Source organism: Choristoneura fumiferana, chromosome 2 (genome assembly GCF_025370935.1).
Source record: "Choristoneura fumiferana chromosome 2, NRCan_CFum_1, whole genome shotgun sequence".
NCBI lineage: Eukaryota > Metazoa > Arthropoda > Insecta > Lepidoptera > Tortricidae > Choristoneura > Choristoneura fumiferana.
In genome coordinates this window covers 13,301,487-13,327,236 of record NC_133473.1, presented here as the reverse complement: position 1 = coordinate 13,327,236, position 25,750 = coordinate 13,301,487, and the positions used below count along the sequence as shown (strand labels likewise).

The 25,750-nt window shown below is 36.5% G+C and overlaps 3 protein-coding genes across 3 annotated transcripts in view; 1 reads left to right on the top strand and 2 right to left on the bottom strand.

Annotated features, from left to right (window-relative positions):
* Window positions 1-8,444, bottom strand: part of Btk (tyrosine-protein kinase Btk29A) — a 39,217-nt gene extending 30,773 nt beyond the window's left edge. The window contains exons 1-2 of the mRNA XM_074109320.1: window positions 8,213-8,444; window positions 7,404-7,559 (exon numbers count right to left, since the gene is read on the bottom strand). Of these exons, the coding sequence (XP_073965421.1) occupies window positions 7,404-7,559; window positions 8,213-8,308 (252 nt within the window). The 5' untranslated portion in view covers window positions 8,309-8,444. The remainder of the gene's footprint in view (window positions 1-7,403; window positions 7,560-8,212) is intronic.
* Window positions 8,445-16,535: 8,091 nt separating this feature from the next.
* MED7 (mediator complex subunit 7) lies at window positions 16,536-21,088 on the top strand. The gene is made up of 3 exons (XM_074109305.1): window positions 16,536-17,300; window positions 17,413-17,681; window positions 18,274-21,088. Exons 1-3 carry the CDS (start codon window positions 17,112-17,114, stop codon window positions 18,473-18,475), a joined length of 660 nt encoding a protein of 219 aa, XP_073965406.1. The 5' UTR covers window positions 16,536-17,111; the 3' UTR covers window positions 18,476-21,088.
* On the bottom strand, window positions 20,239-24,529 carry cass (apoptosis inhibitor cassowary). The gene is made up of 8 exons (XM_074109291.1): window positions 24,288-24,529; window positions 24,043-24,204; window positions 23,548-23,892; window positions 22,821-23,018; window positions 22,427-22,621; window positions 22,087-22,353; window positions 21,576-21,740; window positions 20,239-21,489 (listed from the first exon to the last, which is right to left on the bottom strand). Exons 1-8 carry the CDS (start codon window positions 24,360-24,362, stop codon window positions 21,205-21,207), a joined length of 1,692 nt encoding a protein of 563 aa, XP_073965392.1. The 5' UTR covers window positions 24,363-24,529; the 3' UTR covers window positions 20,239-21,204.
* Between the last annotated feature and the right edge of the window lie 1,221 nt (window positions 24,530-25,750).

Genomic DNA, 25,750 nt, shown 5'->3' with positions numbered 1-25,750 from the left:
AAAACATGTTTAATACAAGCTTTTGTGTTAACTGTACTTTTTGTCCACTTTGCTTGCATTGTCACCCAAACTACATTTGCATACCAAATTTCAAGTCGATATACCATTAACCGTTGAAGAGGTCCGTCCTGCGGAGTCGATCCTGGCCGGACTACCAGGATGTCACTAGGTCACTACCAGATTATTGTATTGTCACACAATTTACATAAGTATGCCAAATTTCAAGTCAATCCGACTACTGGAAGTTGGTCGAATTTAACTAGCAAGATTTGACTACTGACAGACAGACAGACAACGGGAAAGGTGAAACTAAATAAAAGCTTGTAAAAAGTTTTATGTACACGCAATAAGAGCTAAAAAGGCATAGTTCGGCTCGGCTCAGATCGGCTCGGCGGACGCCTGCCGGCCGACGCGTCGACGCCTCTTTCGTCTTATAAGGGCTAAAAGCTAAGGCTAACAGACAGGCAAAATATCGCTAGATGGCGTTAGTATCGTGAGGTTTTTTAGACGTTACGTACGGTCTTGCTTGCAATTGGCTAATAACTAAATGAGCCAATTGCAAGCAAGACCGTAACGTCAAAAAAACCTCAGGATACTAACGCCATCTAGCGATATTTCGCCAATCTTTTAGCCATCATTGCGTAGATATAAAGCTTTTTCTAACGGATTTTGCGGATTCTGCGTCGATAGATGACTGTGTTGAGACCCTTACTAAATTCGTTACCATGCTATACCTATCTATAAAAATAATAGTTCAAATTTTACAGCTTCCAAAGTCTAAATAAGGTAAATTTGAAATAGCCCCTGTGTGCTAGGTCCGTTTTATCACTCAAGGAATAAATGTTACAAAATCATTCAACGGTTAAACCTGCTGGTGAATCATCGATGACCCTTGCTTCATGTATGAACCTACCTATAAACACAGCATTATATTTATTAAGTTTGCTTTTCCCAGAGGCGGTACGCTTGGTTGAACGCAGTCGGCTTATTAACTACGATATGAATAAGTAGATACGGGGGCAAGTTCAAAAGTTTCCACACTAATAACAAAGAAGGACCTTTTTTACAACTGGCCAGGCCAGAAAATAGGTACCTACCTACTGCAGCTTTCGTTTTGCTTGAGATCTTGCGTATTACATTATGTCAGGTCAGAAGCTTTAAAATACTATCAAGGAATTATTGGATACTAGTCTTTCCTGCGGGTTCGCTCGCGTAACAGCTTTCAAATTGAAATTCTAGGCCTTTACTAAATTATCATGGCAATTCCTGAAAATTACACCGTGGTCTTCATTTGTGTTGCCTTCGATTAATATCTGGCACAGCGGAGCGTGCAAAAATATCTGACACATCCTACCAGCCCTAGAAATAGAGCCGTATCAGATATTTATGCACGCTGTGTTCTTTCTGATAGGTATACGTGCTGGTGATTGTATGGTGAACACTCGTGTAAAATATCATCTCTAGACTAAGCGATTAAGATTTTGGAATTTTACATAGGTAAATCACGTGAGAATAGCTTGATTAAATATAGCCTATGTATTATTCCGGACGTCCAACTGTCTACATACCAAATCTCATATAAATCCCCCCAAACAAGTAGCTAACAGTGCATTTATTTAGCATATGATCTGAAGTACGAACGACGCTTCTAAAATAGGAAAATGTCCCTACAAATCACTTGATATTACATGAAATTAAGATTGGTTTTTTGGAATCTTTTTGTATTTTTTATTTCAATTCCAAATTTTTTGTTACTTTTACGGGCATCCCGCACAACCTATATCGAAAAGCTGGCTAGGAAAGCTAGTGTCGCTGCTTAAGTGGCTAAATAAGAAACAACACAAGCTGAGATATGAGGTGCATTGGAGAAATTCGTGTCTGTATCGTTGTCCAGTGGTGGTGTAGCGGTATAGCACACGGCACGGAATGCCGAGGACCTGGGTTCGATTCCCAGCGCTGGTCTTATTTTTCTGGTTTTTCTGTGCATCTATATTTTAGTTTGTAGTTTTGATATTACATCACCTATTGAATACATGTATAAAGTGACGCGATCGGCGTCATAAAATTTACCTAGTTTTTATAGTTAATGGTTTTATTATTTTATTGAATTCCATAGGAGTAAGCAAAGTAGTACAAACACCAGCATTAATATCTGCCACAGCGGAGCGTGCAAAAATATCTGACACGTCCTTTCGGTCCTGGAAATAGAGTCGTATCAGATATTTATGCACGCTTGTGTCAGATATTGGTGCTGGTGACTGTACCTAAATGGTGGTAAAGGCTGGCTAAGTGGGAATCGAATTCACACACGAAGGTTTTCGTTCGTACCAACGTACAGAAATGTCTACTTGCTTGGGGTCTGTTATCTACTTGTTTGGGGCCCCTTTAATGATTTTTATTAACTGACGCACCTTTATGGATGTCCAGGCAAGTGCAAATGCAAGTAATTTTTTTTGACATACTTATGCACAATACAATCCGGAAGTGAAATTCTGGTGGCCCGGCCAAAATTGGGTGGATGACAATGCAAGTGTACCTACAGTCAGTCAACCAAAAATTTTTACAAAAAATTCCCAGACTTACACTTAAGTTTTTGGATTCACTAAGATCTTTTCGGCAAAGAAAACATCATGACGAAATCTAGGGGGCGACTCCGAAATTCGAAGTTCGTATTCATACGGCATCTCTTGCTGTCCCCTAATAAATGGGTACTAATAGTGGGAGCGGGACGGCACGATTCAAGGATCGAAATCAATTCATAATGTGTGTGAAATTCACAATATGCATTGGGTCCACTCGGGTCCATTGCGTCTACTGGGCCCAACTACAAACACTTTACGGCATTACTTGTTTTGTGCTTCTTTCAATCTAAATGGAGACCTGTACCCAGCAACGGGACGTACTTACAGTCGAACCATTTGATTCCTGACGTTCTCACAGTTAATGTCATAATAAATTCCCTTGTCAAGCAATTGCGATATCACTATGACTTTTTCTACGAAAAGGTTCCACAATGGGTCACGATTCGGTTGGTTCGAGTGTACATAGCATGGATATTATATTTTTGTCTGCCAGTCGGTCATACAGAGAAACATCTGAGAAATCAGTAACTTGTGGTCTGCCAACACCACATCGCTTTTCTGAGTAGCGAAAATAGATAAACAAATATAATTATTATTCTCTAAACTATTTTATGTGTTATTAAGAAGTATAAACGTATATCAAACTTATGATAAACGATGCACCACCACCCATAATATTTTTAGACATTTACAACATCAGAAGATTGCCAAATTTGCCAATGCGATGCGTCGCCACTGTTGCCAGCCTAGAGGGTAAACCTCAAATACCTCAAGTGCCAGTAATTTCAGTGGTTGTCGTACTCTACACGCCCGAACGATTAGCGAATAAGACGGTGGTATAGTATTCAGACGCACCTTATACAAGATGCTACTCATCAAAGCTTTTGCAGATGCATAGATATGAATGACATAATTTAAGCATTGTATCAGTGGCACTGATTTGGTGGCCGAACAAGCATTTTATTAAGTACGTAAGGGCGCGACATTTCCGACCGTACAAGGGGCAACGCCGGACCTGCGGTAGAGCAAGAAAAGCGGTCGCACTAGGCGACAGATGGCATGAGGCGCCATTTTCCAGTTTCCCATACAAAATAAAATTATGTTGGCGCCTTTTGAGTCGCAGAAGCAGTGTAGACATTTTCGCTCTACCTTGATTAAGAGCTAGAACCGACGCTGACAAGAGGCATAAGAAAGCGGTCGAATCCGAAGGGACGACTTCACCTTCACATGTTCTGGTCCTTCTGCACGTGAAAGCCTCCAACCAAGCTTTGTACGCCTCCGCCTCTAACTCCTCTTTCTTGCTATTTCCTTCTATTTGTCGTGCAGGAGAATGTCAGTGACTTTTTTTTAAGTTTTTAGGCTGTAATTAACGCACCGTACCTACCTACATAAGTTTAGGTGTTTATTCTGCCATACTGTTGCGCTGTGCCTACAGAAAGTGGTTGCCGCTTTGCTGATACGAACGTCGATAAATATCGAGTCTGTGAACTTTTTTGTGCAATAATAGAGAATGCGAATTTATTACATTTTAAAATATAATAATCGTGCATTTCGCCAATGTCGAAATCGTCGCAAGATATTTTCTGTGACAAATTTGTAATATAACAATAACATTAACATTAAAATATTTCACTTATTATTAATTTATATTTCCATTCTTCCCGTTTCATTCTCAACAGTAAATCAAACAACTAGATACGAGTACAACTACCACGATAGTTTTTTGTGCATAAGCCATAGTTGACAACCCTAGAGCGCCCGCCGAGCGTAGGTATGAAAAGTGAAGTAAGTACATACATGAGATTGACTTCTGTACCTACCTTTCTGTTTTGTGGCAACAATGACATCCACAATATTTTCAATGACACCAGTAATAATTTATGGAATCCCGCGACATACGATAAGTGTACCTAATTGTCATTCATTTTAATGTTTAAGCTCATATAATTAGGCACAGTATTTATTGTAAGGAGTGAAGGATAGGCGAAATTTTCGCCAAAGTTACATGTTTTCTTATGCCCACCTCGGCTTGGCTGTTTATCACATTTAATTACTTTGTATGGACAATAAAGTAAATCCATAATTTGCATTTTAACAACCAACTTTAAATAAGGAGTTATCAATTCTTCTTTTTATATCTTTACAGTTTGCCTGTTTATAAAGTAATTGACCATGGATGGTTCTTTGTTATTTGCTATTATTGCTGACCATACACAACAGAGCAGAACCTTTAGACACCAGTAAAGGTTGTGATCTTAACCTCGTGCGGCCCAATGTGCAATAGAATGTACACAATAAGTTCAAGGGAATTAGGAATCTATGACAATGTAACAAAGTAAAATTTATTTTGTTTTTCTATTGTTTTACACCATGGTAGTTTGACGGCAGTTTGACTTTATTCTCGAAACGATTCTATATTGCTTTGTCAATTTTTTCCAAAATATTTATATGGTGGGCTTCAGGAGGTTAAAGGAGACAAATTCTCATATGGGCTGTAAGCTGTAACTTACTTACCTAAATCAAATGAGGTAGTTTTGCTGATGGGAATCCTTAGCAGCACAAACAAACAAATAAATTACGCATTGCATATTCCAAACAAGCCTTTCAAGCTACAATAAAAATATTAACTTCCTGTACTAAGTGGCTAATGAATTAATGATAGGATTAGTAGGATACAGTCAGCCATTTTCCAGTCCATTGTGATGGCGTCTTTTAAGCGGTGTAGACAATCTCGCTCTACATTGATTGTGGGCTAGAACTGGCGCTGGATACACTGACCAATTGCCTAAGCGAACATTTTTGAAGAGGTATAAATTATATATTTTTTCGATAGTCTGGCCCTAAAAACCAAAGGACTGTAAACTAATATTTTGGATTCCTTATAGTCTAGTGATTTTTTTTGTTCAAGATGACATTTAGTTACTAAGCCTTCATACCTACTGAACGAAAAGAAAAAAAACCGGCCAAGTGCGTGTCGGGCCACGCGTAGTGTAGGGTTCCGTACTAATATGTACGCCAAATGTTCAATATATTAAGTTTTTATAATATATTCAAATACTCAAAATTAAAATGACTTATTATTTTTTGTTTTTTCATTTTACCACTGTAACCACAGTAGGAATACATATTATTTGTAAATTTTAGCTGTCTATTATAGTTCATGAGATACAGCCCTGTAACAGACTGACACACAAACAGACAACAAGATCCATATCTGAATGGTGACTCTCAATCACTTTCTGTGATCGAAGATGGTGACAAATGGAAATCAAAAAATGTAACCTGAATGTCTTCAAAAAACTTTACTTAGGCAATTGATTAATTGCTAGAAATAGGTATATATATTATAACTTTTCATTGTACAAAAGCCCTGTCCTATAGTGGAAAACAATAATCACTTTTGCTTGAAACTCTTATTTACATTATATAAATAAAGTATCTCAACTATTTACTTCAGCCAGTGTTTGCTTAAAGGTCAACAGGTTTGATTGAGGTTGACAAATGTTCCAGTGCTATTACCTAAGCAATGTTCAAAGTGTAATGCATCAAAGATGTGGCCACATCTGGAATGACAGCTTTCAGTGGAAAACCTTTGCATTGGTGTTTATTTGAAGTCAATCAACTAACCACTGGGCAAAATATTCTTTAAACATTCTGTACAACTTGTACGACTATATTGTTGTTTATTTTCATTTGTATGTTCTCTTTCATATGGGATTCATTTGGAGAAGTTACTATTCCAACAGACAGATACAGTTGAGTTCATATACTTGTGAGCTAAATTTGATCAAAAATATCTCAACACAACTATATTTTAAATGGTATAGAAGCATATTCAGATATTTTTGATCAAATTTTTGCTCACAAGTTTGTGAAGTTGACTGTACTCAAAAATGTTGTATTACCTACATATTTTAGTACATTGATGTTTGTTCAGTTGTTTAAACAATTTGTTGTTGCTACTGCAATACCGCGGAACTAGCTTTTTCCATAAGGTATAATTTTCACTGTCAGAACAGTACTAACATTGTACTGTTCTGTTCTGACAATGAAAATTGTACCTTATGGAAAATGCTAGTTACGGTATTGCAGTAGCAACAACCCTTTATCCAAAAGTGAATGTATCTTTATTTTAATGATAATTAATTACAGGCATGTGATATTTTATGTTGTAATTTGTTCATACCAAGTTACTATTTTCCCAGACCAACATAATGCACCATTTTTATTTATACTTTTAATACAATTCTGGAAGGTCTAAGTTATAAATGGTGTATTATTTTTTTACAATTTTATTACAGTGAAGGAAAACACCATGAAGAAATCTGTACACACCTGTGAAGAAATTCAATGGTGTGTGTGTGAAATTTCCAATCTGCACTGGGCCTACATGAGATCTATGGCTCAAGCCCTCTCATTCAAACAGGAGGCCTATACCCAAGTATATAGGCAGAGTTATTTTAATTTTAATAATATAATTTTGGGTCGATATGCTTTAGGTTGGCTTGGGAGTGCATATTGTGAATTAACCCTTCATACCTGTTTAATACAGGAGAACCCATAGACAGAATAAGCATACAAAAAGCACAAATGTACAGTCACCTGCATTAATATCTGGTGCAGTGGAATGTGCAAAAATATCTGACGCGACCAGCCCTAAAAATAGTCATATCAGGCCTATATCACAAAAGTTCCAAGTGCTACAATTCTACATAATTGACACTTTGTATGAAATGCATGCTATGTTGTATCAGATATTGGTGCGGGCAACTGTACCAGCTTTTTCAGCATATGAAATATTAATAATTAATAATGTCTTACTTCATTTCCAGAGTCATAATAGGTTAGCGCTGTCCCAGTTAGCACCAGCCACCTCTTCTTGTAGTTAACTGGAGTAAACAACTTTTTGTTTTGGGATCTCTTCACCATGAATGTCTCACAAATAACTTCATCTTCATCCTTCTTGGCCATTATGATCTGAAAAGTAGTGAATATATCTTTAATATTAAGGCAAGCAATGTAAGCCGCAAAAAAAGGATAAACCACAACAATACAAATAGTGTAAGAGGGCCCAAAATTGCTTTAGTAAACTAAAGTTGCACTATATTTGTATTATGTGTCCCATTACCACTTTTACTGCCTATGATCTGTTAATTAAATATAGATAATTCAATAGCATGGTTTTTTAATATTTATTTTCATTTCCAAATTGTAAAATCAACTAGCAAATTCACTCAGGGTTATTAATTACCACTATCTCGATGGTAAAACAGAACTAGGAAAGATGAACAGAAGATGTAAACATGTCCTTAGTTTAGTGTGCCTATGCAAGATTTTTTTTATGAAAATTGACTGAAGCTAAGAGTAAAAATAGCGTAAACACAGACAAGCATAGCAAAATTAATCGCCTATCAAGAAATACGGCACTATAATAGTTAATATAGTTTTATCACAAGAATGTAAAAATCCGTAAGTAATTTTATTACGTTTGACAACAAGTTTTTAATGCAATCATTTCGAGCAAAAGAGAATTAATTATATAAATATCGAAACCGGCTAGCTAAGATTTGAGAAAACTAAAACTAAATTAGTCATAAAACGGGGCAGAGGATATAATGCCCGATACCTACATAGTTAATAGGAGTCCATAACCAGAAAGTAGTAATATATCCCAGCGGCACTATCTTCACGTAAACGTCCAATAAATTCCATTCAATACTAGTCATACAACACAACAGAAAACAAATCCCAAACAACTCAGCTTCACTAGATAGATTTAGAACTTGGAAGTTGAAGAATGTAATTTAATTGTAAAGAAAATACAACAACCAAAGCAAAGCACTGACAACTTGACAAGTCAAGTCAGAGAGAGACAAAACACAACCCACATAATACCGATATGGAAATACTAACCTTGCTTTTCGTATGTACATCTTTGGTGTGTACACACGCGCATAGTTCTGCTCATGTCAAGTCATGTCAGCAGGGCTACTATAAAACTCGAAATTCGAAGTTCGTATCGTACCGTCCCTCTCGCTCTCGTATTAAATAGTATAACTGTAAGAGGGACCACACGACACGAACTTCGAGTTTAGGGTTTCGTAGTAGTAGTACTCAGAACAAGTAAACACATGGAGAGGCCCCATTCTACTATAGAGACATTTTGTTATGCAAATATGTGTCAAATCGATATAGAAATAAAAAAAATCTCTTTCTTTCTAAGGTATGTCGGCATATAAAAACAAAGACAGCATGACGTTTATTTATTCTGTAATCGCCAATGGTTTGTCATTACGAGCAATGAGGGCTATCGTTTTTGTCTCTCTAGATGGCGCCACTGTTGCGTGAGGTTTTTAAGTGTGGCGAAAATACAAACTGAGACATGAATGCACAGAAAAACCAGAAAAAGAGACCAGCGCTGGGCTCTCTTTTTCTGGTTTTTCTGTGCATCCATGTCTCAGTTTGTATTTTCGATATGGTTTCACGGGATACCCGTAAAAGTAACAAATTTGGAGTTGAAATAAAAAATACAAAAAAAAGACAAAAAAACAATCATAATTTTAAGTGTGGCTTTCAAAGTCTGTTATTAAGAACGTGAAAACAAAGTTTAGATTAAAATCATATTTAATAGACCTTAAAACCGTACCATAAAAATATCGAGCAACCACAGTGTTGCGTTATCGCGAAAGATTGGGTGATTATTTGTTGTATATCTATATATCTCTATACTTTCTATATTTTCATATTGTGGGTAAGACTTGCTTATTATGAGATATATTCCTTCTTTCGCGATGTAGCATATATTTAACATACCTGAATTCATTTTCTTGTAGGTTGCTAACTCCCAATAGTTCTGCTTCGCTTATATTATTACTGGATGTGTCTCCGCTGGTAATCTCCTTCCACCTCCTGCATAAATTATGGCCAGATGAGTAACCCTGATCACTCCTCCGGCCACGGAGTGTCACGGTCAGACCCGTGGCGCTCCTCGGTGCACTACTTCTCGGTCAACTGTAAAACATAGCTGGTATCAGAACGGCAAGACTCAATCACGTGTCACAAGGTTACGACACAGCTCTAAACATACAGGCTCACTCTAGGGGCGAGGGGGTAACCGGACGTCTCCGGGCCCGCTCGCAAAACAGTACTTGGTCCACTGCGCACGCCAAGATTCTAAATCAACCCAGATCCCGTGTCCCGTAGTGGACAGCGAGATATGCCCCTGGGTTGTCGATGGAGCTGCAGGTAGAGTCCAAGATAGACACCAGTCAGGATGGATCCCACACCATGTGTGTGGGCATGCATCCGAGCTGGCGCCCCACAGGGTGTGATTGGTACAAACAACAGTAAAAACGTTAATACGTGATACACCGAAAAGACCATAGGCGCCTCGACACCCGGCGATCAACAGAAATAGGAATACTCAGGTATACTCAGCTTTGGGAGGAGGGAGATAGTGCAGTTGCTGCTTGATGACTTCCACAAATGAACTTTATACACATTTCACATTTGACGCTATTAGCCGCCATGCCATAGACTGACAGCAGTCACTTTTTATATTCAGTGTTGCCACTCCAAAACTAATAAAGCGGGCCACTCACCTAGAGATTCACGCCTGTCGCGACATGCGTAGTCCCGTTTTGTTCGGAAAAAAGGGAGGACAAAAGTTTCCGAACGACAAAACTGTCTCAAAACACATACATTCATTGCCCGTAACGCATAATTGCATAGTAGATAGATATTCCCTCAGCCTCCTTGGGTCTCCTATATTTGAAGAAACCTTCCCGAATTATATTTTAGAAACTATTTCTAAACTCAAAAAGTATGAAAGTCGTCTGCTTGAAATTAGTCCTCATTTCGCCATGACAATTTTAAAATTTTGTCTTTTCGTTCCAAAATTTACTTACGTACATCGCTGCTGTCCATTCACTAAATTCAAAATTTCACTGACACAAATGGATGACTTAATCAAAGCAAACCTGGAATCAATTCTGAACATTCAGCTAAGCGAAGAATCCTGGACTCAAGCATCCCTTCCCATTTGCTTTGGTGGGATAGGGATTCGCATAATTTATTATATTGCCGCACCAGCTTTTTTGTCCTCCCCCAATAGCTCGGCAGATCTCATAGGTAAAATCCTGAGGGCTTTCCCTTTAAACTATGAGACTGCTGGTTTGACGGAAGCCAAAAAAGCTTGGTCTATTGCCTGCCCGGGAAAGAATTTCCCAGAAAATTTTAATTCGTAAAGGTCCTGGGACGACATCCAATCAAATTTGACACACGAATCCCTCCTGAGCCGCAGCATGGGCTCTCATCGTGCCAGACTCTTGGCTGCAGGTACAAAAGAAGACGGGTGCTGGTTACACGCCTTTCCATCAGCCAACACTGGCACTTTTCTAGAGCCCGACACTCTCAGAATTTCAGTCTGCCTGCGACTGGGAGTAGCAGTTTGCGCACCGCATAAATGCATTGAGGTCAACGCGTTGGGACACCACGGTCTTTCGTGCCAGAAGAGTGCAAGCCGCTTCTTGAGACACTGCGCTCAATGACATTATCCGTCGCTCTCTTGCCACCGTCAATGTGCCGGCGTTACTGGAGCCATCGGGCATCGCCAGAGATGATGTTAAGAGACCTGACGGAATGTCACTGATTCCGTGGAAATTAGGTCGTGTGCTGGTGTGGGACGCTACTTGCGTAGACACACTAGCTCCTTCCCACGTCCGCGGAACAGCTATTCATGCTGTTGCAGCAGCAGAGGCGGCGGAAAAACTCAAAATAAACAAATACAAAGGTCTCGACCCTGAATACACCTTTGTTCCATTCGGGGTTGAGACCCTAGGTCCGTGGGGGCCCAGCGCAAAAAATATATTTAAGGAATTATCCAAACGTCTCTCAGATACCACAGAGGAACGTAGAGCTGGCAGCTTCCTCGCACAACGTATCAGCATTGCTATACAGCGAGGAAATGCTGCCAGCATCTTTGGGTCCATGCCGTGGGGGGATACTTTTTCAAATTTCTTTCAGTTATAGTTTAGTTATTAGTTTGTTTTACTTTTATTAATATTTTTAAATTAGTCTAACTTTAATTACATTTTTATATAAATTATTATTATTATTATTATATTTAGCCTATAACTGTGTCCCACTGCTGGGCAAAGGCCTCTCCTCTTGACTTCCACATCTCCCTATCCAGAGCTATATTTGGCCACTCACTCAATTCCGCGTTCAGGTCATCTCGCCATCTCCGCCTCGGCCTGCCTTGCCGTCGGTAGCCGTCATGTGGTAGCCACCATGTGGCTTTGTGCGCCCATTATATAAATTAATAACTTATATTTTATATTGCAATAATTAATTTCAGGTAATGCAAAATATTCTCAAAATTACTCTTATTATAAATAAACCCGCGTAGCTCACCCAAAAATTATGAGATTTGACATTTCGGAGACCTCACACTCCACTAGCGCCTCTAGCGGCGAATTCATACGCGATAGCCCTCATTGACGTTTCATCGTGCCATCCGCCATCTTATGCGCCAGAGGCTTTGTGGTACGTGAGCTGTCAAGTAAACTAATACAACGGAGTTTTTGGTGATTTTCAGTGTTATAAATAGTAGATTGATAACCAAGGGTGGAAAGAGACCCATTTCACCCGAGATATTTCTGGCGCTCAAACTAAGTGAGAGCGCCAATAGTTCGAGGGGAAATGGGTAATTTCACCCGAGCTAGACACTACTTTTCATTTCGACTGTGAGAAAAAATACTACAAAATAAAGAATAATAAGAAATTAAATATACTTATATCCAACCCCCAAACTTTTCGTACTGGCCACTTGCCACGACTGACTTTAAAAAAAATAGTTGATCACGACCAAGGAGCTTATAGTATACAAAACTGGAGATTAAACGCCGAACGAAGAAGTTTGTCCTTTATTACTTATTTATATATTCCATCTCTTTATTTTACATTTCACGAATGACTTCCATCTGTTTTTCTTAACTTAACTAAAGAAAGAGATGGAATATATTCGTGACGTAATAAAGATCAACATTTCTTGATTCAAACGGATGTTGGGCGTTCAACCTCCAGTGTTGTATATAAGCTTCTTGGTCACAACGTGCATCTAGATGGCCATGCCAAAACGTGAAAAAAAGTGTCATTGACGTTACTTAATTGTCTTCGACTCCGTGGCTGATCGTAAAAAAAAAAAATACTTTCCACCCCCGAGATGAAAACGCAATTTTCCACCCGGCTATCTATCTACCCATGAAAATCAAACTTTCCGAACAGGGGAGATGAAAAATACTTTTAAATTTGGTTTCGTGTTATGGACATCAAGTGATACAAACGCAATATGCCTTTGTGTTCCATAGAACAGTGTTCTTCTCGGAAAACGAGAAATCAACCATTTCTGACTTCATAGGTTAGTTGCCGTTATTCCATCAAATAGTTCCATTTCATGGTAATATTTACATAATGATAATTAATTTTCTTAAGCTTTTATCATTTCCATCAAAGACATGCAGATTTTTCAATATTAAACATTGTATTTTTGGTTCCATTGAATTTGGTAAAATTGACAATCTTCTTTAGTGTTGTGCTAATTATCGACATAAGTAGAACTGAATTAACTGTAAATTTCGTCCATGATTTTTGACAAATGGCTGTTCTAATTTTACAGATTCCCTAAAAATGATGTATCACTACCGAAGTAGTTCGACCCCATAGGCGCAGATAATAAATCAACGACATAAGAAGCTGGACATCTCTTTGTTGCATTATGAAGAGTCGCAGTTCAACAGAACTTTAGACGTTATCAGATTCGCTATACTCGATATTTGTAACATGAGATACTTGATGATTTATGTAAATTTAAAAATTCTTGTATTATTTTCGTTGCTTTACAAATAATAGTACATTGTGTCTTAAGGGCGGTAAATAAGGAATTACGGACGAGAGTCTATTAGAAGCCCGAAGTCGAAGACTGAGGGCTTTAATGAGTCGATGTTCGTAATTCTACTACCGCCCGTGCGACATACAATGTTTTTCATCACATTTGCAAGTAAAATTGTATATTTGTAAAAGAAAAACTAATATTTAAAAAAAAATTGCTGATACCGCTGACTGCGCTCTTGGCAGTGCTAGCTCCCCGCCGCCCTCCTCCTCCACAGCATGTGCATGTGCAGCGTGTGCTGCTGCAGGAGCGCGCGCGCGGAGCAGCAGCACACCATGCAGTAACAAACTCATTTACCGACCTTGGGGTTCATGACAAGAAAATTAGTACGGGCAATGACTCATTTACCGACCACGGGTTTCATGACAAGCACATTAAGGTCGAGGGTTTTATTTGGGGGGTTGCAACCAAGGTAGCCTGTATGTTACGACACTGTTTACGAGCAAGTGTGATGAAAAAGGCATTTAAAACGTTGTTGTTGCTTAATTTAGTCAGCACAAGGTAATCACGCGCTACTTAATTCGTGCAAGTCTCTGAAACAAGCCTAGCTTTCTTTTGCACGTTCGGTTACATGTTTTTCCACTTGTATCGTATTAGTTATCAGTAGCCTTAATATGGTTTAATTAAATTATCGTACAGAATTTTCTAAACACCATATATACAGTTGTGACAGGTGCTTTTTACTCGCAAAAAAAGAAATCGGGGATTCGATTTGTAGCATTCGAACATGGCGGATGTAGACCGTATCTAATTTTGGTATTTCTGATTTCTTTGGGTACTTGAAGTATAATTTTGATAGTGTTTTTATGCGGCGATTAACCTTAACAGTAAACAGTGATCACAAAATTATATATTGCTCTCGTGTCTGATATTTTTTAATGCGCAAGTTGTCTCCACGTGGTTTTTGGAATTTTACTATCAAGTTGCAAAAACTACAATCACCGTACAACGTCGCTCCCAAAGAGAGCTTACTTCGACACTAGCGAAATTGTCCTAAAATAGGACAGAAGCCATATTTTAAATAAATAATAATAATAATAAAAGAGATCCTAATCGTAGAAGATATGCTTCCAATGCTTTCATTCGTAGAGGTTGTAAAACCTACAATCATACATTTTCGGAATTAGATATATAACCTTTCTCTTAACAGGTTTAAAGTCGCTCTGTTAAAACATTAGTTTCGTTTTCTTCAACTAAATTATTGTTTTATTGGTCATATATATTTTTTGTACGTATTACTCTACTGTATAATTGAATAGTGGCATATTTGCTGGTCTATATTTCATTTTAGTCTTATTTGTTTAAGGTTTTTTTATATTGTACCGTTTTTTGCCCAAATAAACATTAAACATAATTTTTTCTTGTGATTATTGTGGCCATACTAAAAAAAATGTTTTATTTGCTGTTATTTTTTTCAACCTGTTAATAGACATTGCAAAGTAATTAATAAACCTCAATTTATTTTGATTATTTTTCCAATAAGTAGTTGCACATTTTAATTTTAATTTTTTCCTTTTCATCAGTATTTCAGTAACTACTAATTTTGATTACCAATCTCCTTGTACTTATATGCAGTCAAAGTCATTATGAACAAAGTGAATTTCAAACTGATTGTTCCAAAAAGAAACACTAAATATTGATACCATTGCTGCTCAAAGTATTAGCCGCTAATAATTTGAATATCGATATCAAATACTTTGGCTTCGAAATCCATATCACAACCCTTGAACGCCATTTTATGCGCCATGTATAGGTATGCACGCGTATTTTGTAGGTATTTCCAGTCCATAGGTGTATAGGTCAATGGGCATGTACACGGAAAACAGAGTCGGTATTTCAAAGTTGGTCTTATCCGGGCCGGGAAAGAAAGTCACCCAGACAGACAACACAAACAAGTGAAACAAGACAGAACTAGTCAAGTCAAGTATATGCAAGAAGCATGGATTTACAGCTCAAAAGCACGATAAACGAGATAGCTAGTACCGATGCCTTCTGTCCCTTTCAATAGGGTGACCATACCTAAGATTTATGTAAGACATGTTCAATCTGGTGTACTGCCGTTTTGGCAAAATATTTTTCGCCAAATTTCACTTCCCAAAAAACGTAACGCCACAGTTTCATTTTCGAAACTCATTTGGTCAAATTATCATTTGGCATAATTTAACATTGTCAAGTTTTATTACGACAAACGTTTACTAAGCAAACATTTTCTTTTGGCTAATATTATATTCCAAAAAAACGTTTGTGCAAAATTACACTTCGCACACGAACCAACCACAAAAACCAACTGCTACCATAAAAGTAGGTTAGGTTAGAACTGCGTCCCCCGCTGAAACGAACTGCTACTAGAAAAGTAGGTTATTATGCCGTGCAATTTTTGTGAAGAGTACTTTATGCCAGATGATACATTTGAAATAATACTTGGTAATATGAAACCATAACTAAGTTTTTATTTTAGAAACAATAACTTGCCAAAAAAAAATTAACCGTAAAATTGCGATAAGTTGTTTTAGGAAATGATTTTTTGCCAAATGATAATTTGAGTAAAATATTTTGGGATGTGATACTTTGGGAAAAGTTTTTTGCCCATACATTAGTAATCCGTTCAATTTTCCTGCTAGTTGGTTATTATACTTAATCACTGAAGTTTTTCATTAGCTATGGATTAGGGATGCATTACGAGATAAATAATACAAATAGTACAAGGTATCAATTTATTAATGTGAAATAATAAGTGCAGCAACTAATGTTTCTTGGTAAAGTAATGACACAATACAAAAATCATGGTCAACTTATTCGTTAGATTTTAAATAATGGTATGTTATTGACTGGCAAGACGAAAGAACGAGACAAATGGCATCGGTTGTAACTATCCCTCTCATCGTGGATTAGCCTCTATGTTAGACGCTATGGAAAAACATACTTTATCTGCTAGTAACATGGTTCATTTTAGTAACTACAATTTTTCAGAGTACTCTGTTCCGTAACTATCTGTGTTTTGTGGTTCTGTTTGGGTAGTACGTCCATGGTTCACAGTCATAATTTTATTTTATGTTTAAGGTGTTTTAACTTGGAAGTAACGTTGGAATTTTTTAACGCCATCTGAATACCTCGTTCGTTCGTTCATACTTCCCAACACAGAAGTTAGAAATCAATTATATAAAGCTAAACATGTTTTGCTTTATCGCTATTACATGTCACATGACGAGATTTGACACTGGAAACGAGTGTCGAGCGACTTGCATGTGGCCGCGCCTTTAAAAAAATTACTTGTCTGTCAAATGTCAATGTCACGTCACAGACAGCCAACCAAAACTGACCAAAACGTCCAAAACCAAGCAAGCCAAGCCAGCCAGTGAAGCCAGCCAGCGCATTATTGCAGGCATTTAGCTAGCATTTGCTTGCTTTGCGTTCATTTCATTTTCATTCAAAACCTATGTATGTATGTAATGTGTTATGTTATGCTAATTGAAGTGTTGATAATATAACAAAAAATTATAAAACTAAAAGGAAGATCCAATTATTATCAATTAGTTATACTTTCCCTAAACAAACATTAAAATTTAAAGCCAGGCAACATGTCTTCAGAAACGGCCCAAGTTAGCTCGTTGCCTCTACCTCCTATGCAATACATAAATTTTTACACGGATGAAAATATTCGACGAAATAGGGCTCCACTACCACCACGGCCTATTCATGACTCGTATTCCATGTTCGGGCACCCTTTTAATGCTGATGACACAATCATTAGATCGCTGGAGAGTCAGGTATGTAAATTGTAAAAATAATAAAATTAAGTGTTCTTAAGTTTCTACTGTATTTTCCTTTCTCTTTTCGCCCTGACTAATTTAAAGATAAATTTGTTTTCTATTTTTACAGGGTTTCAGAAGACTTTATCCAATGCATTTTGACAGGCGCAGGGAGTTAAAAAAACTGAATCATTCTTTGTTGGTAAATTTCTTAGATCTATTGGACCTCTTAGTGCACTGTCCAGATTCGCCAAAGAGAGCAGAGAAAGTGGAAGATCTGAGTCTCTTGTTTATTCACATCCATCACCTTCTTAATGAGTTCAGGCCACATCAGGCCAGAGAAACTTTGAGAGTTATGATGGAATTACAGAAACGCCAGAGAGTGGAAACTACATTAAGGTAATTGAACTTTCTTTTGCAGGAAATAAAAAGACCTGCCATCTAGTCTTGCTTATAGTCAGAATACCACACACAGGACTTATCACGCTATCACACACTCATTTAACTCAAATAATATTGCCGTACCGGAGAAGCATAACACTGCAAGTGCTACTTTCACTTGCATTGTTTTTTCATCTCAGATTTGATTGATTCACCAAGTGCTGGTATTAATGAATAGCAAGTGAAGCAAGTAAGGCTCAACATCCTAAATTTAGGACATTTGTCAAAACTAATGTAGAATTCTACTGATTGACATACATTAAGTTTCAAATTCTAATCACCATCCATTGATTAAATTTATTTGATAGATAAATATAATGCTGTCTCTGTTTTGTTTGAATAGACAAACAGCATCACATTTATCTGTCAAATAAAATTAGCTAACGGGTGGTGAAACAGCCACTAAAGATCAAAATTTACATTGTCTTTCGAGGTTAAATTCAACAGCTGGATTTGATGATTTATGCATGCGAAGCCATGGGTGAAGGCCAGGAATATATAATTTATTTGTTTGGTTTGAAATATTTTAACTATGTTTTTTTTGTTTCAGATTTCAGAAGCACCTAGACAAAGTCCAGGATATTTTGCAAAATGCTCTTCAAAGCTTGCCAGACCAAAATGATCTTGAGTCAAACTTCAAGGTGCCAATAGAAATTCTGGACCATATGGCTGGAGGCAACGGTGATACCAATGTTGATCCTTGCTATGAGTTGGATCGCCTAATGTGTAATGTTGTAGACAACATGAGATAAAAACTTTTAGTTCAATTAGTAGTAAGTTATTACTTGTAACCAGCCTACTCTAATGGCTACTTGCTAGAAAAATTATATCTAGTTCATACCACATTGAAGCTCAACAATTCCATATTATTTTGACACTACTAAACTGAGCTTAATATTAAATAGAGATTTTTTTTTCCAGCAAGTAAGTTTGGATAAATATGAAATCGGTCATAAGTGACTATTCATCTTACAAAAGTTTGCATGTAGAATAAGTAAATTGATGACTGTGGCCTATGGCAGTAAATGTTTCGACTGTTAGTTTTATATAATCTATCTTTCCTAATGCCTCCAGTTTATGAGATACAGGATGTATTTTAACCCTTTAGTGGGTAACGGCAAGATATTTGCCGTCATACGACTCAGATATTTTATTTTTTTCTCAATGAACGTGTTGTTAGTTAATATAACTTTTGGTTCGCATAAGAGAACATACTCGTACTAATTTACGAAAAAAAGAATAGCAGATAAACGTTATTCCAACGCATGTTAAATGATGATTCTTAGGCCTGAACTTAGATTTTTAACTATTCCTTACAATTGAACAAAAATGTTTGTAAATAAAATTTTGTTTGCTGGATTTATCCGATAGTCACAATTCTCTACTTTCAGAGACAAGATTGGCGATATAAAGTTTAAAGAAAAAAAAATCTGTTATTTGATAATTTTAAAAAATGAAGACTGCAATATATTTGCCACTATCCGTTAAGTGTCTGGTGTTTATTAAAGGAAAGGGTGGGTTAGGCTACAATTGTTATTGATTTATATATGGAGCAATAGCTTAATTCAATACTTCAAATGGCCCGATATGCTCTTGCCCGGCTATTTATTTGAAAGAATTCAGTTTTAAGTTAAATAAAGGTTTTAATTATTTCTTATCATCTATTGGTTTTTAATTTATTTATTTTAGATACGTCGTGCCACCCGTAGTTCCCCCGGCAAACTGACATGACGGTCTTGTCACTTAATGCCCTTGGCTGATAGCGGCAAACATATTGCCGTCTCATAATTCGGAAACCCTGCAATAATATATACACTTCTCTTTCTCAAAAATCATAAAAAAAATCATTCATGCTGTGCGTATCGTTAAAGTTCTCGATTCATTGCTTTAAAAAAATAATGGTCAAAGGGTTAAGTTTTGAAGTAGCATGGTTTGGTTCCAACACTCATAATTCAAACCTTTCTGTGCTCAGACTTTGAAAGCAATGCAATGACTGAATAATTATATTTAAAGAGTCCAGCCAATACAAGTAATACAAGGCAACCAGCTTAACTCAAGTTATGTGTAGTCACACAGTCAGTAAATAAATCCAACAATAATATGACATGACAAAATATCTAACAAGTCTTTGTAGCCAGCTATAATGACCAATAGAATTTATGGAATAGAATAGAATTTTGTATTGTAATGTTTAGTTTAATATCTATTTTAGTTGCTGTTGATTTATTTTTAATAACACCCGAGTTGAGTCTGCCAGCAATATTGACACAAAGTGCACATATTTCGATAGACTCCGAAGGAAGGCATAGTGAGTGAAAGCATCTGCCATGATTGAATATATACAGCTTTGTATTATCGTCTCCCTAATGATTGTTTGTTCCTATATGACTGTTTTTTTCTTGTTCTGTTTGTTAATAATCATAATAAAAAATAGAACTTTCTATAACTTGTTATACTACATCAGCAAAAGCACAAAGCAGGTGTTTCTTCACTACCTATAAATAAAACCAATTGATAAAAAAAGAATCATTTATTATTGAAAGTCAACCTGTGTGAATCCAGACTTCATTCCATTCAAGGCAGTCGTCCGACAATCTGCAGGCGTGTGACTGGTACATACAAATATGCTAGCTTATACAACTGGAATTGGACCAAGAAAAACAAATGCTCTCACTTCTGATGGAGCCATCAAAAGTTTACTAAATAATAATACAAAGTCCACTTTACTAACAATTAGAGTCAAATTCCAACTGTTTCATAACCTTAACCTAATACTTACAAATCTGCAAGACTTCACCACATGTAGGATCTTCAAATGATATTCTTACATAGCATACTTTACGAAATGTGCATCAAAGCAATACTTACGGGATTCTCAGTTGACTCATGACTCAGCTTCTCCAAATAAGATTGCTACGACAGGTGTATTACCGATTTGTGAAGTTGACTCCTACCTAGTGAGTCTTATAAAATCTTAATACAATACAATATACATACCGACTCTAAAATACCAGGTGGCTGCTTGTATTCTAGAGGTGTTACTCAGGTAAACACTGAAACAATGCTAGAAAATTTATAGTAGATTCAACATGCAGCTGCGTCCTGTAAAAATAAGTGAATGGAGTCTGCAAACTCGACGTCATCCAGTCAGTATGAAGTTGCAGCTAAAAGACCACCTAAACAACCATAAGAATTTAAGTTGGCAATATGACTATTTTTGTTTCAGGAACAGCTAACTTCAACAATCTGTGTAATTTGAAGTTTAGTCAGCATAATAATGTCTGGTATATTAGGACTCTATGCCAATGTCAACTCTGCCACTTTATGAGAATGTTGCCATAATTATATCCATGATGTTTGTTATGTGACAAAATAAATTGTTCATAGTGGCTTTAGATTATTGTGAATATGTGATTAGTGGCACATTTTAGGTTTATTCAAGTGGATGTGGAAGTAAAATATTGTCAGTGCTTCTGTCAAATTAGTAATTGCTGCGCCTCCTAAATGGGCCACCATTGCCTCTAAAATCTCGTCGGAAGCCTCCACCCCTCCCCCTGCCTGAATTTGGCCCAGAGAATCTTCCACTATTGTTGAGCCTTGAGCTATATTTGCCTGATGGTGGAGTATACATTTTTTGGTTTCGTTCGCCGCTTCGTGCCCGCTTTTCTGGAGAAGATTTCTCTTCACCATTGTCAAATGTAATGGGTCTATGTCTTTTAGGTGGTGATTGTTTTGCATCATCTGTAGAAGATGCTGACTGTCTTTCCTGAAACAGCAAACGAAATTTTCGTTAGTGATAAAGGCAATAGCAACAAAATATATAAATAATAATTAGTAGACAGTAACATTTACCTCTTTTTCAGTCTTTTTAGACAAGAATGAAAGTTGCACTCTGCTTCTAAAGCTTGGTGGTGATCTGAATATGTCACGAATCAAAGTGTTAATGTTTGAAGTTGTCTTCAATGCTGCAATCTTGAGCTTATTCTCTTCTGAATTTGGGTCATCTCCTTTCTTGTCCTGAAATACACCATTATGTAATGTCTTAAACTTTCGTGATTTTCACTCATAGTCAAAATACCACACACAGGACTTATCATACTAACACAAATGAGTTATATTTACCTTGACATTTCGGCAACATTACACAACATTATGGCAACACACACAAGTAATATTTACCTCTACTTTTCGGCAACATTACAGTGGCCGTGGTCACGAGTAGACAGTCTACCGTGTTAGCGTGATAAGTCCTGTGCGTGGTATTTTGACTACACCATTATGGTCATTCAAAGATATACATACTTGGGCCATTTTAAGTTCCACTAAATATAAAAATGGTTTTTAAACCACAGTTAAAACATACCTTTGTAACTTCTTTTAGCTTTTTGATGTAACCTTGTGTAAGGCGTGCCGTGTATTGTAGACGCAAGCGTAGAGCCTTTAGTCTTGTTGCATCAGCACTAAGAGCATCAGGTGCTTTCCGACATAGGGAGTGGAGAGCAAACAATGCACACTCAACATGTGAAAACTGGAGTGATGGACCAGGCTTGCTTTCTTCTGTTTTAGCATCATTATTTTCCGTCTTTTCTTCCTTTTCTTCACCTTCAATAGGGGCTTCTGGCAAATAGTTCTGCAAATGAGTAATTAGAATAAGTAATTAAATTTTAACCTTCGAAAAAAGTCATTAATTTCAAAAAACATACCATTAACACATTATAAACTGTGTCCACTTTTTCTTGTGGTTTCTCCAGTTCCCCACAGTGTTCAGACATTTCGGCAAATATCTTCAAGATTTCTAGCTTTGAATCTGAGCCCCCTTCAGGTGAACCAATGTCATTCCACTTTGGTAGCACATGGTCACAGAAAATATTTATAAATTGCGTTGAATCCACTTGAGCCTGTAAAAATATTTAATTAATGAATCTATTAATGTTTTAATATGGAACAAGTTCTTGATACAATAAAATCGCTTGACTTCCATGAGTGTGAAAGACCAAATTGCAGTTTGTACTTATTTTATTTTTCGTAAATTAGATGGAAGTTTTAAGTTTACCATTCCATAAAAAATCATAAGTTCTCAAAAGTAATAAAACCCACCGAAAGCAAAGGTAGAGCATGTTGAGAGCATTGAATGATCCGATCAATATATTCTGGATCCTCTGGGTGCCAGTCGTCAGGTGAGAATGCTAGAGCTGCCACAATCTGCACCAGCTCTTTCTTGCCTGCTGGTGTCTTGCCAAGTCTCGACCATGTTAAGAGTTCCATAATGTGTTCAAACTCTTCAGCTACCACATCCTTTAAAAAAAAATTTAGATATTATTTTATTTTAATTTATTTAGATGCCAGCTAATTAATTAGATATGAACAAATGTCTGGAACAAAAGTCCTTGCAAGTCATGTCTATAATTTATAGTAGTAAGTTAGTAGTATTATTTATTTATTTATTAAATGCAATTCACTAAGTACCTACAATATAGCACTGATATTATGAATACTCAAAATACAAAAACCTGTGACCCGTCAAAATACTGTGAGTAGACCACGGCCACTGTAATGTTGCCAAAACCTCGAGGTAAATATTACTAGTGTGTGTTAGCGTGATAAGTCCTGTGTGTGGTATTTTGACTATGAGTGAAATTCACGAAAGTTTAAGACATGACATTATGAAATCCAGAAGGGTTAAAAAAAATCAAAGAATTAATTTATTTTGAGAAATCCATAATTTACATAGATAATTTAGTCTAGTTGTACTTATTGCATAAGATACTCAAATAAGAATATCTAGAGATGAGAAAAAAAAGAAAAGACAATTTTTAAACACTACCTCTAGAATTTTCCTGCACTCGGTGATAATAAGTTCTTCCACTTCTTTGTTGATAACATCTCGTCCTAGTTGTTTTACTTTGGTAGCCAAAAACTTAATGCATCTCTCTCTAACAATCTCATTAACAACCTCTGCCTCAGTATTCTGGTGTATTTGAGAAAAGAGGCCCACCAAGGCTCCTTTTGGGTCGCTCTTGACTATGGTTACTAATGAATTATGGACAATGTTTATTTCCGTGGCATCATCGGACTGTAGAAGTTGTGCCAGTATGTCAGCAATCCTTTGAGTGTGATCTTTGTTATCTTTGCAAAGCATAGGCAAATCCTTGATTGCTTGTTTGCGTATCTGAAATTTTAGTTAGGTTTAGGTCAAAGCAAACTAATTTACTTAACCATTTAAAATTACTAGCTTCAAATATTCATCGAAACCTCATTAGTTCAACTACTACCATAACAAAATATATAATCAAATGTAACAATGCAGTTTTATACTTACGGCCACATCATCGTCTTCGCACAAATCGAATTGAGCCTCAATAGCTTGCTCGGCTAGGTTAGGAAAACTGTTGAAGAATTTCGCAATGAACTGCGACGCCAATCGTTTCTCTTTATCAGACCCTTTGACAGCGGCTAAAATCTCCGTATACTCCTTTTCATGCTGAAAATTACATGTAAAATAGGTATTATGCTTTCAAAAATCAAATTGTTATACGGGTTTAGTTAGTACTAACGATAGCTTACCTTAGAAATGTCATCTTTGGCGTCGGCCAAGATACCGTAATTTTGATATAATTTCTCGATATTATCGGTAGACATTGTTACTGAATTCAAAAATGTTGAATTGATACAAAGCGCAATTACTATTATAATGGGTAACCCACGAATTAATTAATTAAACTGATTCACAAGCACGATTATCAAGTATGACATGACACAACAGACACGCACCAGCACACCAGCACCTAACCAAGCGCCATTTGCAATAAGTGTTGCTAGTGGTCGCTGCTGTAGAAAAAAATCCCCTAAATGTTGTAAGTAGCGAGGATAAGGTGAAGGTTGAATACTTTTTAGAGGGGTGGCATTGACTTTAAAATACTTTGTATTTTTTAGTTAACATCATAAATAAATGTCGCAGGATATATTTCTTTCAAAACATAAGACAATACTATTTTTGCGTAGTGGCGTAGCGTAGGGGGGGAGGGGGAGCTTCGCTCAGGCTAAAACTCGATAACAAGCGTTTCCCAGAGATGAAATCTAGCTAAATCGATTTTTCATCCCCGAAAACCGAAAATTTCATCGAAATCGTTATAACCGTTTCCGAGATCCCCGAAATATATATAGGTATATACAAGAATTGCTCATTTAAAGGTGTTAAACTAATTCACTGATTATATCATAAGTAAAGGACGGGCATTGGATGCAATATGGTGACGAAAGCAAAAGATGGATAAGACTTTTATCAAACTTCGATTAATATTTTTGTGTAAAAATGTATAGAAATTTGAGTGTTGGTGATAATCTTCCTAATAATGGTGAAGTATCACTTTACAAATACATACCACTTACAGCTGTAGATGTAAAGAGGTAATTTTCCCCTAAGTACATAAGTGGATAGTGAAATATAAAAGGAATGCACTGAAAATATGTAATATTAAAAAACACGATTATTTACTACAACAATAATAATTTATCCAACTATTTTTCAACTATGCTCTCTTTTTAAACCAATTGCAGTCATATCTATATTACGTATATTATTCGACATGATTTTGACGTAAATTGCATCCGTCGTCCGCCCACTGATCATAAGTTATTGTTAACGAAGAATCAGAATAAAATAATCAAAAAATATGAAACGCCAACATAATCATTACGTATACTTAATCATAGAACCATTGTTGACTTTCAAAATTAGTTAAAGCCACAAGTTTGATAAATTAATACACAAAATTTAATTACACAATACGTAGGTATTTACTTACTTGTCATGACAGTCGAATTTTCAACCTTGATGCCAATCAGAATATATATTTTTTGTTTTATTATTAAATATCTGAATTTAGCTGCTAATGTAATCTGCTTCTGTACATATAATGATATGTGGTTTTAGGTTAGTTCTTGTTTGTTTGATTATTACGTGTAGTGTAAATATTTTGTAAATAGAGAACTTGTAAAATTTTAAAATAAATAGGAATATTAATATT

Excerpts from the sequence above, each read along its gene's own strand:
- MED7 (XM_074109305.1), top strand. The coding sequence starts at position 17,112 with ATGTCTTCAGAAACGGCCCAAGTTAGCTCGTTGCCTCTACCTCCTATG. Across the intron at positions 17,301-17,412 it reads TTAGATCGCTGGAGAGTCAG|GGTTTCAGAAGACTTTATCC; the intron begins GTATGTAAATTG and ends CTATTTTTACAG. Across the intron at positions 17,682-18,273 it reads AGAGTGGAAACTACATTAAG|ATTTCAGAAGCACCTAGACA; the intron begins GTAATTGAACTT and ends TTTTTGTTTCAG.
- cass (XM_074109291.1), bottom strand. The coding sequence starts at position 24,362 with ATGTCTACCGATAATATCGAGAAATTATATCAAAATTACGGTATCTTG. Across the intron at positions 24,205-24,287 it reads CCAAAGATGACATTTCTAAG|CATGAAAAGGAGTATACGGA; the intron begins GTAAGCTATCGT and ends TGTAATTTTCAG. Across the intron at positions 23,893-24,042 it reads GCGAAGACGATGATGTGGCC|ATACGCAAACAAGCAATCAA; the intron begins GTAAGTATAAAA and ends CTAAAATTTCAG.